The sequence below is a fragment of the Chenopodium album genome, chromosome 3 (assembly GCF_948465745.1).
Source record: "Chenopodium album chromosome 3, dcCheAlbu1.1, whole genome shotgun sequence".
Classification (NCBI taxonomy): Eukaryota; Viridiplantae; Streptophyta; class Magnoliopsida; order Caryophyllales; family Amaranthaceae; genus Chenopodium; species Chenopodium album.
The window spans coordinates 69925294-69947571 of record NC_137836.1 but is presented as its reverse complement, the minus strand read 5'-3'; the positions used below and the strand labels follow the sequence as shown (position 1 = coordinate 69947571).

Here is a 22278-nt window from a genome sequence, read left to right as displayed (position 1 = left end):
AACTAAAATTATTTTTAAGGGCCTTAGGCACAATTCACTATACCTCATTATTACTCCATATTTATTTTTTTGAAGAAAACCACTACACCTTAATTTGTCAAACTGAAATGAAAATAATTTTATTGAAATTTAAATTTTTTTTATTTTTATTTTTATTTTTATTGAAAATAGATTTTTTTTTTTTTTTTTTTTTTTACTGATTTTGTTATGTAAAAACCACAGTACATTTAGGCAAAACTTTTACTTGGAGGAAAAAAAAAAAAAAAAAAAAACCTTTTACTTGCATTAGTATTTAGTACCTTTACAAAAATGAAAAATCGAGAATATTTAAATGTCATTCTGTGATAAATTGCATAACGAAATGAGTTATGGACACCAACATTGAGAAAGATACACCTTGCTCTTCTATTGCCGTTGAATCTATCGTTCGTATTGGAACAGTAAGCAATTCAATTTATTTTTCTCTTTAACCATAATTTTGAACTTTTTTTTTTATTTTTTTTATTTATCACTTTTCAATTTCTTCTTTATTCAATTTTTGCAGGCAGGAGCACTCTGGGGTTTGTGTTCTGGATCATATGATGCTAATAAATTAGGTAATTTATCCAATAATTTGACAAATTGATCATGGGTTGTTTTAATTTGTGATAAAAAAGTATACCCTTTTATTAATTTGTTGAATTAATTTGTTTATTTGTAATAGGATGGTTTATTTCTCTGATTTGTGTTTTTATTGTGTTTGAATTTTGATAATTTAGGTCTTGCTGGCTTTTCTCGTGCTTCGTTTGTGGTAAGAAATTTGATTTTGTTCAAAGTTTAGAAAGAATGAAGAAATGGGTATTATTTTGTTTTTGGTCTGTTTAATTTATGATTATTTCTTATCATTTTGTGTTTATAAATGCAGGCAAAATCGATTGGCGTAACTAGCTTTCAATGTGGTACTAATTCTATCCAAACTAAGTCTGTTTACTTTTACTATTTTCCATTTACAAATTGCATTTTGATGCTAAATGTTTAAAATTGTTGTTCTTGTTTGTGGGTTGGTGTTTGTATTTTGGTTGAGTTTAGAGATTGAGATAAAGAATGGCAGGAAATGGAATAGATGGTGGATGTAGTGAGATTGGATCCTTTCACTTCTTAAGAATTCCACGATGTTATTGCTTAGAATTAAGGATTTGCATAGAAGGATATATGTATTTGATGTGTAGGGTTATGAAGCTTGTAATGGTTTCATGAGTCAAAAAGAGCTCTTTGAGAAGTCAATCCCTTGGGCTGTTAGTTTCTTTTTGGTTGATTATTAGTTCACATTTTATGTTAGTTTATAAGAAGTATAAATGTTTGATTATTACTTCCACTTCAGCGCAAACCTACACCTGGCTTGGGTATCTACGTTGGTCATGTGTATGCGTGGTCGTATTAGACCCAACTATTTTATGAAAAATATCCTTATAAGTGGTGTATAATTAGATGTCAACTGTCCGTAACCATGTTGGAGTATTGAGTATTTGACATAACTATTTGAGGTGAAATAAAAAGTCCAAGCAATCTAGATGCAAACATGATAGTTTACCTTTGTATGCATTCTTGTCTCGTAAGAATATAAGATATGGGTAAAAAGATTGAAGAACAATTTTTTTTGCCTGTTTACAAAAGATATATGATTAATTGGCAATTATGCGATGCTATCATGGGTCTGTTTGCTTAGTATAGAGATAATTCTCATAGGTTTCATGGGGTAGAGGTCTATATTTGCCCCCTTCTTTTACTATCGCGATAATTGAGATATTGTTCTTGTTATAATTGTCTTGAGGTACACCTTCAAAATAGAAAATACCTTTTATGATTTTACTTCTTATAAGTGAAGATAATAGTGGTAAGAGTTGTGCGTTGGGATGTGGTGAAAATTTCACTGTTGCAATAATAATAAAAGAACAGATATCCTCATCATTGAGAGTTCAGACATTTGGTTGGAATGTTTGTTGTGGAGTGGTGATACCTCTGATGATGTTGTGGACTCGTGGGGGACAATGAGAATCTATGTTCACCACTGTCTTTGCTAATTGGTTTTGACTGGCTTAGTTTACTGACTAAAATTTGTTTTCATGAAAAGCATGTGAGCTGGACTTTTGTGACTCACACTACACTGAGCTATAAGTTCTGAGGGGGCCAACATTTTGAGATGAAGTATAAGTTTCTATGTTAGTGTTCTACAAATCTGGGAAGTCTGTGTTTTTGTAATTAATGTTATTTGATCCATTTGTTAGATAATATAATCCTCCTTATGATGAATAAGTTTTCTAAGATCTTAAAATGTCTTCATTCCCATTCCTTCACAATGTTTGTATGTGTAATGGGGTTTTTTGTGATTAATGTTATTTGATTGACTTGTTGAGCTGTGCTATCCTCCTGATAACAAATCAGTGGACGTCTCACTCATTCCTTTTTCCAATTAGGCAAAAAGCTGCAATAAAATATTAAAATCGTGAGAAACTAATTGTTGAGATTTATTTGTTAAAAAGATTAGCAGATATTTTTCCTTTTTTTAAAAAAAAAAAAAAAAAAAAGAGCTCAGGGGTGTGAAATAGGGGGAGATTTCTTATACACCCATCACAGCCATTGTGCTGCAACAACAAACTTGATGTAGTAATTGCATAGCTATTAAGAACTTTCTTTTGGTGACTTCTTAGGCAACAATGTCTTGCTTCTTGAAATCTATGCTAAGTTCAGGAATATAATGACAACTTGGCTATGCTGCTGCTTTTTGTGTCATTGATTTGAAGACTCGGTCTTGTTTTTTTTTGTGTCATATATCCTTTTCATAACTTGCTTGTAATTTTAATTAGTTTTATACTACTCTATTTCCCATTGGACTAGGAATGTTTGCTGGAGTTTTTTCCTTGACTCGCTGTGGAATCCAAAGTTATCGAGGGCGTGAAGACGTGGTAAGTAGTTTATGTATCATCATATCCCATTAATTTTTCTTTATGAGTGTTAGTTCAAATTCTATCTTCTTATTTTTGGTTTCCAAAATCCATTGGAATATTGGATTATTAAAATTCAATTCATTTATTCATCAGAATGGAGTAAAAAAGGTAATTGACTTAAAGAATAATGTCTGTAATTTCATGATTGGTTAACCTTTTAAAATGTTTTCTTATAGAATCTGCAGCAATAAATCTTTTCAACAAAGAATACTTGTATATTGTATCAGTCATGTTTTAGACGGAAGAAGGGAAAATCATGAAAAGTTAAGGTTGATGTTTTCATATTACATAAAGAATCATAACCTTATAAAAGTTATAATGTAGGAGAAAAAAGAAAGGGAAAAAAACACACACACACACAAAACTTAAGTGATTTTAAACTTGAGAATGCTGAACACTTGGATAGTATAAATCTCTGGGAGGTTGGATTCCTGTTCCAGCCTTGCAACTTACAACTTTATAAATCTTCCCCATAAATATAAACTGTGTAGTGATTTGCTGTGGAAATATGTCTCTTTCAATTTTTGTGCCTTGGAACAAAATTTGATGTATGAAAAGGTCGGATTCTATTAGGAAAAAATATTTAAGCCTGGTGGCTTGCATGTCATCCCATATGATTGACTGGGTCTTCACCTGCAGCTAAATGCTGCTGCTGCAGGTGCTATAGTTGGAGCTGCTATTGCTGTCGGGACTCGTAGCAAGAAGGAGGTTGCTGGGGTGGCTGCTCTTCTTTCCATTTTAGGTGCAGCAGCTGATTATTCCAGGACATTGTGATTTTTGAAATTATTTTACCAAGGAACTTAGATGGGTAAGGTTGAATTTAAACTTTAAAGTGTATTTTCCTTTCTACCCTGTATTTTCTACTTACCTAATTGATTGTTATCATGTTGAACATTTATTATTCAAGCGAGTGATTATCATTTTTTTTTTCAATTGAAGATCTTTGCATTGACCAGTTATTCTGATAACCTTAAAATGAATCAAGGTCACTGCATTTTCTTTAGTTAAATTAAATTAGATAAGAATTAAGAGCAATGGCGGATCCTGGTTTCCAATTAACCCGGTAAATTATGAAAAGAAAATAAGTAACAGCAAAAAAAGCTATTGTCTGTAGTTAAACTACTAGTTCAAAGGTGGCTCATTAGTAAAAAGGTAAACTTCCAGCATTCACGATGAGATTGACATTGACTCGTGCAAGTCATGTTCCCTTCATTCTTCCATCTATCACCCTCTATTGATCTCCACAGTCGTTAAAGGTAAATAATAGTATCAAATATGTTTAAATTATTAATGTTCATAGACTGATAACATAGATGATGTAGGTGTAGATTTATTTGTTACATGGAAATTTGCAATTATAGATAATACTTGGTAGTTGGTACGACAATAGTTATATTAAACTAATTTCTAGTTTAGGGTAGTATGTAGCCTTCAAACTTAACAAACATGTCAAATTCTACTTTCATCGTATACATTTTTTTTGGCTGATCTCGTAACCTGCAGCTTGACTGCCTCTAATACATACACTTTGCTGCTTCACGTTTGCACTATTTGCTTTTGCATGTCCCAAAACACATATCCAATAATATTTAGGAACGTCATAAATTCCTTGCCCGATAATTTGCAGGACTTTCTCAAACTTGATGCTTTGTTGAAGGTCATGAAGGAAGACATGTAAATTGACAAATAGCCCAGCCTGTGCAGCCAATTGTAATTCACAGGTTTTTGTTCCTCTTAAAAGAATCTAAGTGAATAGCGTCCTTATTAGCAAGCATTAGCGCATATCATTAGTACTGTAGTTAGTATAAGATTAGCAAGTTAGCAATGTGTAAGAGCTGTGCAGCTGTGCAGCTGTGCTAGATTAGCGTTTTGCCAAATCAAAACTTTCTAAGAATTTTAAAACCTGAACTATCAGAGATTAAATATGCTGTTGATTAAATGTCTATTTCTCGATTAAGGTCATTGAAATTGCTGGTAGAGCAACACTTAAGAAACTAGCATTCTGCATTTTACCAATTACTCAAATTAGCAATTAGTGAAGCACTTGGATAGATGAGCAGCAATTGCATGTTCATCGGTGCTTCAGATGATTTTCGAGTTGTTTCTGACATAAACCTTAGTATTGATACAAGTGTAACTTTTGCAGGGGAACTGGAATTTATAGGTCATTTACGAGAAGTCAAGACCCAAGATTAACGTCGAAGGAAGAAATTCAAACTCAGCAGCTGATGGATTAGCTAAATTTGCTAAGAGATATCCTTGAACCAATAGCAGTTGTAACTTGCTAACCACTCCTAGACTGTGTATTGACATAGGTATTTTATTTTGACTATAGTTTTGTTGGAAATAACTAGTTTTAATCCCTGCAATATTCTTCACTGTTTGATTTAATGACGTTGTTTTGTTAAAAAATGGTATCTTTGCAAACTTTAGCTGGAATAGTTCTACTTATAAGAAGTAGAAGAGCCCACTAATCATCAAGTCAACAAGATTGAGGCAGTAAACAACGGGTGATTAAAGATCAATCAGGTCTTAGTACAAAATTTTGTACCCGAATCCGCAAAATAGTGTTAGAACTAATGATTACTTCCTCTGTTCTTTTTTACCCCTTCAAGCGCTATGACAACACAATCGATCATCGCATCACTTCCGCTATGGAAAGGTAAGGATTTTGAACCGCTGCTTTTGCTTTGTCGGAGATGCCTTCTATTGGATGATAAGTAGTTGGACAGTCACAAACCCCAACTAAAGGCCCCAAAAGACACAACAGAAGAAAGGGGAACGTAGCAGATCGACCGGATCGATCAGAGTAACCACTAGTAAGAAGAAGATCCACGAACTATGCGATACCAGATTGGAAGCCCTGTCCTCTTGACCTGTTTCTTTTATCACGCTTGCCAATGCAAAACTTTAACGATCAATAACTTTAATTCTCCATAAGTAAAAATTATAAAAGTTATAAATTGTGATAGTACTTATTGAGACGGATCCAAAAAGATCATACATGAATATATTTTTCCTTACATATTATTCACAAAAGACGGTGGTGATGAATAGTATAAAAGTCAAAGCGGGTCAAGTAATAAAGAACGGAGGAAGTATGATTATTGAGCCGAAGTGAACTTTCAGGCTGGACTTGGATTATGAACTAAAACTACATATTTAGGGTTGCCCAAACCCATATGTTTTTTCAAGCTGGATTCATTATTGATAACCTCTAATACAGATATTTTTTTGGTGAGCACACCCTTCAAGTAGCATAGCACACTTTAAAACAAGACAAATGGGTATTGGACTATAGATGTTATTTTTGCCAATTGTAAGGCCTTATTTTTTTTGGGAGAGGACCCTAGTAAGTTGGCAGTAATTTCATGACATGATATATCCGACTATCACTATCACTATCACATATCCAATTTATTGTAGATATTATATCCATAATCCATTTCAAAATAATTGATATAATTTTTACTTTTACTGTTTTTCATCTGTTTAATTTGATCGTTTATTATAATTCAGCCATGTTCACTTTAAAAAAAAAATATTCTGTAAAAATATTTCCAGTTTAATAAAAATAATTTCATTTCGATAAAAATAAGTTCATTTTAGTTAAAATAATTTTCGTTAGTAAAAATAAGTCTAGTTTAGCAAAATCGGGAGGGAAACTCTAACCACTTGAGCTATCCCTCACTCTCAGCAAAATAAGAAATGTAATAGAGAATCAAGAAAAATCATTTCAGTTCAGCAAAAATAAGGTGAATTTCAATTTACCTTATAAATATAAATTCGTTAAGATAATTTCAGTTCACTAAAATTAATTTCTATCCAGTACAAATCAATATTTTATAGAAGACATACTCCATAATTGATACAGTCAAACTTTGCACACATGTTAGTGCACTAGTTTGACCTTATGTTTACATAGATTAATAATGAAAATTATTAAAACAAAAGTTTATTATGAAACTTTATATTAATTTATACTTAGTTAACAACATATTTAATATATGATAAAATATGTTTTTATTATGTTAGTAAAGAACTATATCAATGCTAATATAGGAAAGGTGAAAAAAAGTCTAACGTGACAATTATTCTGAGACGGAAGGAGTATAATAGAGAATCAATAAAAGTAATTTCAGTTTACTAAAATAATTTAACTTAAATAAAATTAATTTTAGTTAGTTTTAATTATTTAAGTTCAACAAAAAAAAAAAAAAAAAAAAAAAAAAAAAAAAAAAAAAAAAATCAATTTAGTATGTAAAAATAATTTCAGTTCAGCAAGCCTAAGTTGAAGTGAACATGGCTCTTACAAGAGATTTTATTAAAGAGGTTCTTAATAGACATTGTTAATAGGGTAGGATCAATATGAGGCCAAAATCACAAACCAATAAGTTTATAAAACAATAATTATTATAATATTAATAATTGAGAGTTGTATTCACGTATTAATATACACAAATTTTTATATGTGGCTGACCACACCGCGTGTGATCGGGTTTACTCGACTTATACTTGAGGGGTTACTTGGTCTGGAGTAAATCAAGTAACCCCTGACCGAGTAACTCGAATAACCCCGACCACACTGGTGTAACCAGCCACACAAAATACTCCCCATTGATATATGCACTTTTGTCCATCTATATCCTTTCTCCTTTTTCATTAATTGTTTATTTGTTCACTCAATATCGACCTACCTAGCCTTGACCTGCAATCTGATTTGTTATTTTAACATGTTACAAGTCGATCAATTTATGACCAGACTTGTAATTGACCTGCACTGGTCCTTTTCTAATTTGCAAATAATCATATGTAGCTACCACACATGAAGCTTAATTAAATGACTTTAATAGTTATTCAATACACCAATTATAATTTTAATTTTCCTTCTTTATTTTATGGATTCAAGTAAGGTAGTTGCTTTATATTATAGCTCAATAAAACTACATGCTCCAATAATGAAGCAAGTACTATTACGTAGCAAGATAATTTCAAATTGCAAAATTTTTTTACTACTGGAGTTACCCTTAAGATTGCACATTTTTCATTTATGCAATTTTTATTTTACAAATCTTCATTATATGTTCATGGTTTGTCTTTATATCTCTTAGCTAACTTAGGTCACATGTTTAATTTGTTCACCTTAAATCCATTTTAGATGATTGAGACTGCACTTGGTAGGGAGGACTCATGTTCGATCCCCCGCAACAACAATTGAGAGGGGAGTGGAACCTGAACACCAAGAACTGATCCCTGAATCCAAATTAGCCCTAGGGGTGGGGTGAACCGGATGGAATACCCCCCCCCCCCCCCAAAAAAAAAAAAAAACAAACAAAAAAAAAACTGTATCCATTTTTTTTAATAGGTTAGTCCATAAAAGGGTTAACAATTAAGTTCATATAAATAAGTTCAAGAAAAATAATTTCAAATGAGTTTAGATCAGTTTTAATAAAAGTTAGTACATGATACCAAAGTTCAATTTACATTTAAAATAAATTTTAATAAGATCAAGTTCATGTAAGCTCAACTAAGTTCGCATATGATATGGTAAGTTCACTAAATTAAAAATTAAGTGAAAAGAACACACCTTTAATTGTTATAAATCTTATAATATCACATTAAACTTAAACAAGTTTTTTCAACTGTAATAATTTATTAATAATTGTCCAATGACCAAGGGTATATTCACATTTACTTAATTTCAGTTCAGTTCAGTTCAGCTCTAATCAGTTCAGCTCCTAATTTCCCTCTTTCATAAAATATTCATTTTAGCTCAACTCAGTTCAGTTTAGCTCAGCTCCAATCAGTTCAGTTCAGGTCCAATCAGATCAGTTCAGTTCAGCTCGGTTTAATAAATGTGAACAGACCCTAATATTTCATATTTTGATCCAATATAACCATAGAAAAAAAAAACACTTTAATTTTACACAACCTCCTTTTCCAAACTCTACATCAATTTTAATTTTATAAAACAGTCATTAAAAAAACATTTTAAATCGAAAGAAATATAAAAAATTTTAGCCCGTGCACGACACGGGACCAAACGTCCAAACCCGTGTATGAAAGGTACAAAGACTAGGAAATCTTTGTAGCAAGGGAAGAGTATAATAAGTTATGGGCGGGGATGACAAGCGCGCAAAGTCACCTCACCCTTTCTAATTGTCCATAACCCACCTCACTATTTTTGGTTGTTTCTTTCAATAATCACTACATTCTCTATATTCCTTCCAAATTTCTATCCCTCATTACAACTTCACATCTCCCACCCTTTTCGCTTCACATTTCATCTCCAAACGCTATTATTCTCTTCATTTTCTCATTTTCACACCCTTAAATCTGTTAATTTGTGCATGGTTTTTATTGATTGCATGAAATTTTGACTTTTTTTATTGGATCTTCAAGATATGGAATTTGAGTATCAAGAGGTGAATATTCTTCTTTAAAAAAAAATATTGAATTTTTCCTGTTTTAGGATTTTTGAGCGAAATTTAACTTGTGGGTTTTGGTTGATTTTGTGTTTTATGAAGTGGGTTTTGATTATAATTTAGATATAATAATGGTGTTTTGCAGGAGTACATTAGGAATTCAAGAGATGTCCAGCTTTTTACTTGTAGATGGTTGCCTCTCTCTCCTCCTAAGGCTCTTGTTTTCATCTGCCATGGTACTTCTACACTATTCTTTTTCCAAATTTAAATTTCACCTTCGATTTGTAATGTACTTGGGGTGTTTCGGAGTTCATGACAAAATCACGTGTTGATTGGTATTACATTAGTGTTCTGAATGTCATATTGAATATTGATGAGTGTCAGTTCTCTAAATGTCATAATTGGGATGCTGGTTTGCAGGATATGGCATGGAATGCAGCAGTTTCATGAGAGGTAATTTAATGCTTTCTCACTATACTTGTCTCTACTTTTCAGTGCAATTAAAGCTCAATTTTTGCTTTAATTTTCCTTTTTTATTTATTTTATATTTTAAAAAATCATATATTTGCTTGGTTGGCTTCCTAATTTGCAAGTGCAACATTAAGATGTAGTTAGCACAATTGTTCTTGTTCTTTGTATTCTGTCACTGGGTTGGCTTGCCAGTTTTGACCTCATCATGGATTCATGGGTAGCTATTTCTTCAACAACCATTTTTATAATATTAGACAACTTCTTTGTTCTTTCCTTTGTTGTTTTATTTAATTCAAAGATAATGTTATTATACACTGAATGTCATATAAGATGTGTATTTTAGCAATTGAAAAAGTAAAAGTGGGTTGTTATCTACAACATGACTAAGTATTTTTTTGTAAGGTTGGTACACTTTATTGATTTGTAAGATCTAGTGCTTTCCTTTCCTTTTTTAAACTTTTTGATGGATTTATGGTCCTGGTCGTGTGGATGTCTACTAGCTTCGTTGATTTTTGGTTGGATAAATCTGCCTCTTAATCTCCAAACTTCTGGAGTTTTCTTTTTACTAACTATGAGGGAGAAGGGGGTGTGGTGGAGGATAATGAGATTGTAATATTTTAGTTGATTATGCTTTTAAAGGCCTATATTGAAAACTCGGGTTTCGAATCTTGTTCTAGTTTTGTGCCTTACTTGTGATTATAAAAAATGGAGTCTTTAGGGAAGGAGGTGAATCAACAAGTATGAAATGATTATCCTGCTCGTGTTTAAGTTTCCAAAACTACTTTTACACAGAATTAATCATACACACACGCACACACATATTTAGATTTTTTTTTTTTTCAAAAATGGAGAAGAAAAGTAACCTTTGATAAGGGCTTAATGTCTGCTCTGATTATTTAGATTGTATAAAATGTGTCATGATTTGTTTTCTTATAAAAAAAAAAAAAAAGAGTCAGCAGAATACTTTGTACATGGGTTTGTGTGTGTGTACTGTAAAGGCTCTTACATGGAAAATGTAGAATGGAACTTGGAAGTACATCAAATGTGTTTACATCAGTTTGGTCAAACTAAGACATCAATCTAATATTTGATGAATTAATTCATGAAGTTGAAACGTTGAATCCTAAAAACTTTTTCCAGTCTTTTATTTAATATTGATACTCTGATGGATATTGGTGAACTTTGATTTACTCCCTCCGTTCCTCTATAGATCTCCTCGTTCGCATTTAGTTATGTTCCCATATAGATCTTAGACTTTTACATATTTGATTTATAATTCATATTATTAAACTTTTATGTTTATGTTATGAAAACACACATTAAAAGGAATAGTAAATTGAAATATCAAAGTAGAATGGAGGGAGTACACGAACACTGTTTTGTCTTTACTGTGTGTTGAATAAAATAGCGAAATGTGGTCTTGCTTGGAAACAAGGTAACATTAGGTATGGTTTCATATGTATGCAACGGTCACCCAATATAATTGGGAATTGAGCTAAAATCTATGTCCTTAAGCGAGAATCGCTTATTTTTAATCTGATTTTCCATACATACAATGAATTGCTAAACAATATTGAAATGTTTCGATATCAATGCATAGCATTTGGTCTTGCTAATCCTACTGCCTATTGCAATGTTTAACATACTATTTACTTGTCAAAATAAGGTTAATGTCCAACCTCCTCTGTCACCTCCATCTTATTAATTATTTTGTCCTGAATTCTTATCTAATATACCCCACCCCATTTAAAAAAAAGAAACATGCAATACATATACATTATATTTGAAGCTGTATATAAACCACATACTGAATTGGGTACTGCATTTTTCACCTATTTGTGGCCAGTATCTTTTTTAGGACGTTTTTTTAAATGTAATCTGACTTATTTTCCTGATATAACATCCCCCAACCACCAGATTTACACCTTACAAAACTTGTCTTTAGTAGTTGAGCTTTGTGTCATGATTCACATTTTATGCTAGCTTAGAATTTGGTGTGGTAATTAATTGACAAATTTAATGTGTTAACCCTTTCTAGATTATCTTTGAATCATGTAGAATTTATATTCTTTTTCCCTTCTAACCATCTTAGTCTAGAAGCAAATTGGAAAAAGATCTAAGCCTTATCTTTTTTTAACAAGTCCTTTTTTTGCACGTTTGCATCTACATATATGTATTGCCATCTTATCTTTTTCATTTCTCAATAATTGTTTTTCTTTTTGATAATTTGAGATCTAATTTTCCTATATGTAACAGTAGGATATTTTGTCCAATTTAGAGTGAAAAATAAAATAACTCTAGCATAAAAAGACTTGTGTATTGTGCTATTGAAGCTTTTGGTGTATAAGGGGTAAAAAGGATGTTGCAAGAACTGAAAAATTCTATGCTTTTGTGCATGGGTTACTTGGTCATGGTGATTATGAAGTAAACTATTTACTTGATAAAAGCCTTCAAGAGGAGAAAAGATGTTAGAATTAGCTGCTTATCCTTGCCAAACTAGAGAGTATTTTCCTCAGACATGTATAAGAGTACTAGTAGTAGTTATATAGAATTGAATATTATAGTAATAGTGATTTACCTTTTTGATTCAGTGTACTATCGGGTGAATCACAGTGGCTTTTCTCTTTTTAGCTTTTCGTCGTTGCTGACATAATTAGTGAATTCTAATATCCTTGTATATTGCTCTTTGGTTTAAGTTGGTTGAACAACCAATTCTTGATTCATTAGACCAACCTTTCATCAGGGCCCCACTAAGGTTTTTTGACTTTGGAACACTTGATTGTCCTTTTTATGGCTTTTTAGCCTACTATTTTGATTTTTTGGATTGGCAGGAAGAAAAATATGTTAGAGAACATAAGTATTTCGAAATGAGGGAAGAAAAGAGTGGGAATACGACCGATTAGTTTTATTTAAATAGACGAAAACTATGTTGATGTCGTTATGTACCATTCCTACTAAATATGATATGACATGGACTAATGACCTTTGAGAAATGATGCTGTCAATAAACACAATATGCAACTATGTGATGTTATTGACATTTTAACAGAATAAAATTTTTCCTGTTGCGATTTTGAAAAGTGTAGAATGGTGGTGACTATAGTTTTGTATTATGGTGACAGGATGTGGAATCAAGCTAGCATGTGCTGGCTATGCAGTGATTGGTATGGACTACGAGGGGCATGGAAGGTCCAAGGGTGCCCGCTGTTATATTAAGAAGTTTGACAATATTGTGAATGACTGTTATGACTTTTTCAAGTCAGTTTCTGGTAGGTTAACCAATTCCTTAAGTTGATCCATGCTCAAATTTCACATAATGTCTTTAATTTCACATTTTCACAGAGCAGGATGAGTATAAAGGCAAACGAAGATTTTTATATGGAGAGTCGATGGGAGGAGCTGTTGCATTGTTACTTCACAAAAAAGACCTTACCTTTTGGCATGGTGCAGTTCTTGTCGCACCCATGTGTAAGGTAATGCTAGATTGCCATGGATGATTCATAATTACACATCAATGATGATATATACTGCCTGTTTTCACTTGCCGCCTTAAACGATCTTGATATAACTGTTTCTCATGGATCAGTTGTGCTTACTGTGGTTGTTAAACAGTTAAAGAATATTTGATGGTTTGATATATGAAACTATGAAAGTATGAAACAGTGTTCACCAATAGCCATGAGAAGGGAAAAGGCCTTTCCTGTAAATTGCATTGGTAATCTAAATTGCAATGTTTCTAATACTCTGGTGAAACTGCCAGATATCAGAAAAGGTGAAGCCTCACCCCGTCGTTATTAATATTTTGACACAAGTGGAGGAGATTATACCTAAATGGAAGATAGTTCCCTCAAAAGATGTTATTGATTCGGCATTTAAAGACCCTATCAAGCGGGAAGAGGTTATATTCTAATTCATTCTCTGATTCTCAAACCATTGGAAGTGTATGTGTTCAATACACGCGTTTTCACCATTTTTTTCCTCCTTTTGAGATATCCTCTGTTGCCTGTCTGCAGATAAGGAGCAACAAGCTCGTATATCAAGAGAAACCCAGGCTGAAAACAGCTCTGGAAATGCTGAGAACGAGTATCGGCCTTGAGGACAGCTTACATGAGGTTAATATTATCTACTCTCGACCATTTCTAGAGCTTGCAAATTATGCTCTCATTCTTTGTCAGTCATAAGAAGACTTGCTATTCATACGTTATTATAAGGATTAATGTGATATTTATTAGTTACCTCTAATCTGAAGAGAATTTTAAAATAAAACTACTAATGCGGCATGATTTATGGTTACAGGTAACCGTGCCATTCTTTGTACTACATGGGGAAGCAGACACAGTGACTGACCCTGAAGTAAGCAGAGCATTGTATGAGCAAGCCAGCAGCGTCGACAAGACCTTCAAACTATATCCAGGAATGTGGCATGCTTTAACATCCGGAGAGCCTGATGACAATGTAGAGCTTGTTTTCAGTGACATTGTTGCATGGCTTGACAAGCGCAGTGACATTGAATACAGTACATTGCACAACCAGTTCCTTGCTCATCGTGGGAGCGGGGCTCATGTTGTCAGATCTGCACCCACAACACCCTTGATGAACGGTGGAACAAAAAAGAAGCAACAAAAACCAAGTGTGTATGGGAAATATTTATGTGGTTGGAAAGGACCTCGTATGCATCATCACTCGTCGATGTAGAGCCTTTGTTCGCTTTGAACACTATTCAGCACTCATGGGCGTGTATGTAATTTCGTGTTTTTTTGTGGTGGTGGTGGTTGGGGGGGGGGGGGGGGGGGGGTTGGGGATCATCATTTAGCTCTAGTGAGAAAAGTCATAGTGAAAAGTATTTCATTTGTCATGAACTTGATAAATGTCTGTAAAAGTAAAGTGAAACTGAAAATTCTGTTAATATTTACTGGCAAACTGCTATATCAATTGACAATATGTAAAGCTCTTTGTTTATGTTTCTATAGAATCATGTCAAGTATTTAATCCTAGTTTCTAAATCCTAAATATCCTAATGTAGTAATTAATTTATTGACAACCTCCCCACCCAAAAATAAAAATAAATATAAAACCTCACACTTAGGATTTAAGACGTTTGGTTGGTGAAAGAAGAGATGGTGTACCCTAACTCAACTACTAGATGTGTACATCTACCATTTTCATAATATTTGTAAACTAGTCATTTTGTCCCAATTTACTTGCAACATTTTGACTTGACACATTTGCCGATGCACATGTTTGAATGTTAATACTCCCTCCGTCCCATAATAAAAAAAAAAAAAAAGGTGGATGAAGTACATTAATAAAAGTGAAAAGTACATTCATAGATAAAAGTTAGAGAAAGTGGAAAAAAGTACATGGCATGTGCAAAATTCAGGGGTAAATTAGGAAGTACAATGAATCAAGTAAAAAAAGTGAGGGTATAATGGTTTTTACATACTATCCAAAAAAAAAAAAAAAATAGAAACAAGAACAACATTTTGAATATTATATACTTATATAAGCTATTAAAAGTTTATATCAAGAAACTATAATTAAAATAGACCCAACAACATATTACATGATTACATTGGCTTTCATATAATAGCTCAAAAAAACAGTCAAAGTGAGATGTGTGAATAATGTAAAAAGTCAAAACGTTACGAGTAATTTGGGACAGAGGGAGTACTTAGCTAGATGCATTCCTAACTTTTTATATTTCTGCTACTCCCTCCGTTACGAATTACTCGCAACAAAGAGGGAGTTTGCGGACTCCTAGGCAAAATATTGAAAGTATGATTAATGTAAAATAAGGGCATACACTTAAGTGTTAATCTTAAACAAAATTAAAAAATAATCAAAGTTTTAATTTACAACCGAGTAGCTGAAATCACAAACAACCACCACGAAACCACCCAACACCACCATCTAGCACCACGAAACCACTCAACATCACCACCTAGCAGAGCGAAACCACCCAATAACACCACCCACCAGCACGAATCATCGAACACCACCACAACCAAGCACCACAACCCACCACCACCCACGAACCCAAAACCACAAAAATTGAAACCGATGAACCCAAAACCACAACCCACCACCACCCAGAACCCCAAACCCAGAACTCACGAACCCACAACCCACGAACCCAGAATCCAAAACCCACAACTCAATACGCGAACCCCACAACCCACGAATCGACAATCCATGAACTAACGGCCCGAGAATCTCGCCCCTGAGAATATACACAACCCTTAATCATCAATTAAGGCTTTAATTGGTCAAATTTAACCATCAAAACTCTAAATCTAGAGTTTTCATGGTTAAATTTGACCATAAAACCTTCAAATTTGAGCTTCACTACCAAGGACGAAACAAAAACAGAAATGGAAGAGAGAAAAAACGAAGGCAGCTAGAAGCAAGGGGACATCGGCCTTGACTGCCGGCGACGGTGGCTGTCTCCATGGAAGGTTGCGGTCGAATTGAGGGGAAATGAACAAAGAGAGAAATTTCTTGAATGATGAATAGAGAGTGGGGATCGGTGGTAGGTGGTGGTGGTGGTGGTGGATGAAGATGATGATGAATTTGGATAGAATGAGAATTATTTTGGTGGAAATAGCTAAGTTAATTAATATTAATTTTTAAGTTAATAAGATAAAATCAATAGTTTAATTAAGATGTTTAAATAAAAAAGTATGGGTAATTTTGTAAAATCACACTAAAAAACTTACTCTAGGGAAAAGAAAAAAAAAGTTTGCTGTGAGTAATTTGTAACGGCCATTTATAGTAAATGTTGCGAGTAATTCGTAACGGAGCAAGCATATAAGACTGTGACGCATACTCCATATATTTTTTTCTAAAAAAACTTGCGACCTTTAACATCTTCGAATATTTATATTTGACTACTAAGGGTATGTTCTCATTGACTGAATTCAGCTGAATTGAACTGAACTGAATATTTATAAGAGAAGAAATTAGGAGCTGAACTAAACTGAACTGAACTAAACTGAACTGAATTTCAACGTATGCGAACAGGCCCTAAGAGCATCTTTAATACGTAGTAATAAACAAATAAAATTATTTGTGTCACTATTGAAATAAAATAATGTAAAAAAAATTATGGAATGATGAATAGTGTCCTGGCATGAACAAATGTGAATGGTTTGGAAAACCAAACCATTTGTGAAAATTATTTTTAATGATAAATATTATATTTTAATTTTTAGGAAAAGATAATTTAAAGGTGGGGTAGGTAAATAGTTTCATGAACAATAGGGAAAGTATTTTTGTATGAATAGTAATATGAACATTTTTTTTTGTATTAATAGTAATATGAACATTTTTTTTTCAGACCTTTTTTGGTGCAGCAGGCCACACCATGTGGCCTGCTGCCAAATCAGTAAAAATAACGGATTACACAGTATAACGGGGTTACTATTCACTCGCATAACGGGGTTACTGGTTTTGTCAAGGTTACTTGTATTTTTTTTTCAGGGGTTACTTGTATTTTTTTTTTTCAGGACTTGCATTTTTTTTCAGGGGTTACTTGTATTTTTTCTTTCAGGGGTTACTTGTATGGATTATTTATTTAGGGGTTACTTGCATTTTTTTTCAGGGGTTACTTGTATGGATTACTTATTCAGGGGTTACTTGTATTTTTTTTTTTTCAGGAGTTACTTGTATGGATTATTTATTCAGGGGTTACTTGTACTTTTTTTTTTTTTTTTCAGATGTTACTTGTATTTTTTTTTTCAGAGGTTACTTGTATGGATTACTTATTTAGGGGTTACTTGTATTTTTTTTTCAGGGGTTACTTGTATGGATTACTTATTCAGGGGTTACTTGTATTTTTTTTTTCAAGAGTTACTTGTATTTTTTTTTCAGGGGTTACTTGTATTTTTTTTCAAGATTTAGTTGTATTTTTTTTTCAGGGGTTACTTGTATTATTTTTTTTTCAGGGGTTACTTGTATGGGTTAATTCAAGGGTTACTTGTATGAGTTATTTATCCAAGGGTTACTTGAATGAGTTACTTATTCAGGGGTTACTTATATGAGTTACTTCAAAGGTTACTTGTATGAATTACTTATTCAACGGTTACTTGTTACTTATTCAACGGTTACTTGTAAGCCCCATACCAAATCAGTAACACCCTACAAGTAACCCTTGAGCAAAACTAGTAACACTCTACAAGCAATCCCTAACCAAACCAATAACACCCTACAAGTAACTCTTGAGCAAAACTAGTAACACCCTACAAGTAACCCCTAACCAAACCAGTAACACCCTACAAGTAACCCATGACCAATACCAGTAACACCATACAAGTAACCTGACCAAACCAGTAACACCCTACAAGTAACTCATGACCAAACCAGTAACATCCTACATGTAACCCCTGACCAGACCAGTAACACCATCACCAAACCAGTAACCCCTGACCAAACCAGTAACACCCTACATGTAACCCCTGACCAAACCAGTAACACCTACAAGTACCCATAACCAAACTAGTAACACCCTACAATTTTTGACCTAGAATGTTTGATCTAAGATTCCACGAAGAAAACGAGCTCACATTTCTTTGGTTCTCATCAATTTCACTACTTCAAATGTTGTTGATGATTTTAAGGATAATTAATCACAATTTTTCACAGCAATTTAACACCCAATTTCTACAATTTCGGGCTTTAATTGCAGCAATTTGGCAAAGAGGAGAGAAAAAATGGGTGGAGTAGATATATGGTTGTTGGTGATGTGTGGTTTGGCTTGAAGAAGAAGCTAAGAAAAGAGGAGAGAGAAAATGAGTATAGTAGAGATATGGTTGTTAGTGATGGATGGTTTGGAGAAGAAGATAAGAAAAGAAGAGAGAGAAGAGTTGTGGTATTTTTTTAAAAATAATAATAATAATAATAATAATAATAATAATAATAATTATGGCTGGCCAAACCGTATGACCAACCACATACAAAAATTTGTGTTTTTTTTTTTTTTTCGTTCATGAATAAAGGATGCTCTAACTACGGTAGAGTATTAATTTTATAAATCTTACTCCGTATCTAGCAAACCACAACATTTATTCTCAATTACTTGAAAAATTATTGTTATTATTTAATTAATATTTTCTTTCTTATACGGAGTAGATAATTTTGGAATGCCCATGTTTCCATTTTCCAACACAAAGAGTCAAGATAACTACGACTCTGCAAAGCGGCATGAGATAAATCTCAAATTTTTGTAAGACAAAAATAGGTTTATCCAAGCTTTTCTCAGCTCAACATGGAAGTGATGGAACAACCTCAAGAACCTCTTGAACCAACCAACTCTGTTGTTGTAAGTACTCCAAAATCATCCTTAATTTATACATGCTTTATAGTTTATACTCCGTATAAGCTAGGTGAGTCGAACTTTTAGTCACGTTACTAGTTCAAATTACATTATATATGTCCGGACTAGGGGACTACGAGTATTAACTTGCGTGTGAGTTTGATCCTATAATGATACATACAGGTGTATGAGAATGAAGAGAAAAGGCTCAAGCACTTGGATTTTGTGGAGGCAACGGTGGAAAACATTGTTGTTTTTCTAACAAAACTATATCAACTGAGCAAGGAGCATAGTGGTCCGTTCAAGGCACGAGTCGAGGCCATCGAAGAATTCGTGTTGAGAATCGTTGGACCTATCTTTGACAAGTTCCACCATGTTCCCTTACAGCTTCTTGAATTCCTCGACCGCAAGGTTAGTGATGAGTTTGATGACACTATTTTTTGGATGCCAAATAGATTGGTTCGACGAAAAATTAGTTGTTACATTGTCTCAACCAATAATGATTACAGTAAGTACATGACGTAACAAAATTTATTTAGAAAAACAACAATGTTACTACATACACCTGAATACAGAAGTACTACATGTATGTCCAAAAACCCTGAATTAAAATAGTATGTGGATATCCTATGTTACTTGGGCTATTCATTCATACCGTAGAATTCGAATCAGGATACGAGTGGCATGATTGATGGACCTTCGAAGTTCATTTTTCACTAAAAACATGTATGCAAGATTATCCAAGTACATCAAAGATGATAGGTGAACATACCCCTGTCACTTGCAGAGTTGCAGCCATTTTTCCTGCACCATTTCCCCTAACCATTTGAACAAAGCGTCTGTTTCGTTGTTGAAGGATCGTGTACAATTCATTGGTCTCCGACTCAGTAACCACATTAGACACAGCTCTTATTACACATACAGACATGCTCCACAACACAGCACTAGCCCTATCAGGCTACCCACAGCGAACGCCCTGTTCCCTGCACTGCAATCCATAGTATAATGATACATTACTTCAGTGAGTTTTCCTGTTTACAGCAGATACAGAACGTTTGTTTGGCCTTATATATTGTCTTAGATACAAATTTTATTAGCCAACATGATAATTCTACCATACAGCCTATTGTCAATAAGGCTGGATATTAATTTTTAAAAATACTAGTACATAAGAAAACCTGTACTTGCTATGTTTTTTTTATAGAATATTTACTCATGAGATATATAGGTGGACGAGTTCATTCACGAGATAGACTGGAGACAGGAGCCCTTACCAAAACTAATGACACATGTGACAAAGAAAGCTGCAGAGGTGACAAGGGAGCTAGCCATGGAGATCCAAGCAACCGGCCTGCTCGATGCAACAGCTAACGCTGCAAAGGAGGCATATTTGACTTACAAGCCAGTGGCCAAAGACATGATCATCAGGTATGAACCAGTAGCTGAGGAATATGCAGTTTGGGCATGGCAGTTGTGTAATCAAGTTCCAGTCCTCGCGCAAGTAAGCCAGTTAATGGTTCCAACCGCGGCATTTTGGGCTGAAAGGTACAACAAAGTGGTGGACTTTACAGCAGAAAGTGGGTTACCAATGGCTCATTACTTACCTTTGATCCCTCTTGAGAAGATTGCTAAAGTTTTTGCTGAGGCTGATGAAAATGGGTTTCGATATGTTTCTGAGGATCGAATGGCCATTGCCTATTAATGTTTTGTAGTTTGTGTTGAGTGTTGTCATTGTGTTAGAATTTTTTTCTGGATAATTTGGGATAAATTTTCTTGATGGTGTATGAACTACCATTTATCCGAGTTTTCAAAAGTATCTTCTTTGTAACTTGACTGGATAATTGGCAATCAAATAAACTGCTACTCTCTATTTTGTATCAACTTTTATGTTATATTACTCAGATTCTACATTTCACTTCAAGTATCCGTCTCGAATCCTCAATACTCGGACATGTATAAGACACTTGGACACTACTTCATTATAGTTCAAAATCATAGAAATATTTCATGAAAAACCGAGTCGAACACTCGGATACTTATCCATTTTGATATGGACTATGGATACATGAGTCTAAGTAACACATAGTATTCCCTCCGTCCTTTTATTAGAAGCCTATTTTTAATATAACGTATTTATTACTCATAATTAAGAGAAATAGGCTTCTAATTTAAGGATGGAGGGAGTAGCTTTTTTTTTTTATCTATATTGATAAAGTTATAATGGAACTTACTCTATGATACAAATCTAGCAAACATATTCAGAAATGAAAAAAATTACTGCCTCTGTCACTATATTTTCTTGACAATTATGGAGAACTATTACATGAGAATTGAGGAAAGAGGATAAATAAAGAATGGAAAATTGGGTACCATGCAGCAAAACTGCAAAAGCATGCATGAAAATAGGGTCCATTAATGACAAGTGATTAAGGCTTATATTATTTGTTTAAGGTAAAGAGAATAGGGCCTAAACGAGGTGGTTGTGCAAGGTCAAAGAGGATAAATTAATACAAATATCAATACCAAAAAAGAATGAAGTATAAAGAATAGACAATGTAAAAAAAAAAAAAAAACATAAATAACAAATAAGAATGGAGGTAACGATATACTTTGTTAGTTTGTTATGGAATGAAGTAAAATTATAAAGAATCGACAATGTAAAAAATAAAATTAAAAAAATTAAAAAAAAAAAAAAAAAACAGAGAATGACAATTGAATTATTTATCAATACCAAAAAAAACAATGAAATAGAAGCATAGAATAATTTAATCAAAGTTCGTTTACAAAACGCAAAAATGGCAAAAATGACAATTGAAGCCCGACTTTCACCCTTAAGTACCTAAATTAATTACTGAATGAACTCTAGTATCAGTGCAAATAATCAAGAGAATTATTTATTTACTTTCACATTATTTCAATTTTTTCTATAATAACCCAAAGCTCAATTCTCCCAAGTATGAAATCAACTTAAGCATACGTAGCAAAACAAGATTACTGAAATAAGTAAATAGATACTTAGTACGGCAAGTATTACTCACGGTACTGATACAAATTTGACCAACAAATCTCATCTATGAGGCATTAGCCT

General features: G+C 33.2%; 3 protein-coding genes across 4 annotated transcripts; all 3 read left to right on the top strand.

Moving 5' to 3' along the window:
• Positions 1–299: 299 nt before the first annotated feature.
• LOC145615381 (outer envelope pore protein 16-4, chloroplastic-like) lies at positions 300–5360 on the top strand. 2 transcript variants are annotated; one of them, XR_014107269.1, is made up of 8 exons: positions 300–440; positions 545–596; positions 759–790; positions 905–938; positions 2875–2942; positions 3624–3792; positions 4612–4705; positions 5131–5360. XR_014107269.1 is itself a non-coding variant. In XM_081670462.1 (7 exons), exons 1-6 carry the CDS (start codon positions 369–371, stop codon positions 3756–3758), a joined length of 393 nt encoding a protein of 130 aa, XP_081526588.1. In that variant the 5' UTR covers positions 300–368; the 3' UTR covers positions 3759–3792; positions 5131–5353. The 2 variants fall into 2 exon arrangements, 1 of the variants encoding a protein (XP_081526588.1); XM_081670462.1 differs by lacking the exon at positions 4612–4705 and having other exon boundaries at positions 5131–5353.
• Positions 5361–9138: 3778 nt separating this feature from the next.
• On the top strand, positions 9139–14663 carry LOC145624098 (caffeoylshikimate esterase-like). Its single transcript, XM_081677058.1, has 8 exons — positions 9139–9409; positions 9555–9645; positions 9830–9862; positions 13003–13149; positions 13223–13353; positions 13641–13778; positions 13894–13992; positions 14177–14663. Exons 1-8 carry the CDS (start codon positions 9389–9391, stop codon positions 14573–14575), a joined length of 1059 nt encoding a protein of 352 aa, XP_081533184.1. The 5' UTR covers positions 9139–9388; the 3' UTR covers positions 14576–14663.
• Positions 14664–19017: 4354 nt separating this feature from the next.
• LOC145624097 (stress-related protein-like) lies at positions 19018–20965 on the top strand. The gene is made up of 3 exons (XM_081677057.1): positions 19018–19196; positions 19374–19601; positions 20419–20965. Exons 1-3 carry the CDS (start codon positions 19143–19145, stop codon positions 20890–20892), a joined length of 756 nt encoding a protein of 251 aa, XP_081533183.1. The 5' UTR covers positions 19018–19142; the 3' UTR covers positions 20893–20965.
• The last annotated feature ends 1313 nt before the right edge of the window (positions 20966–22278 follow it).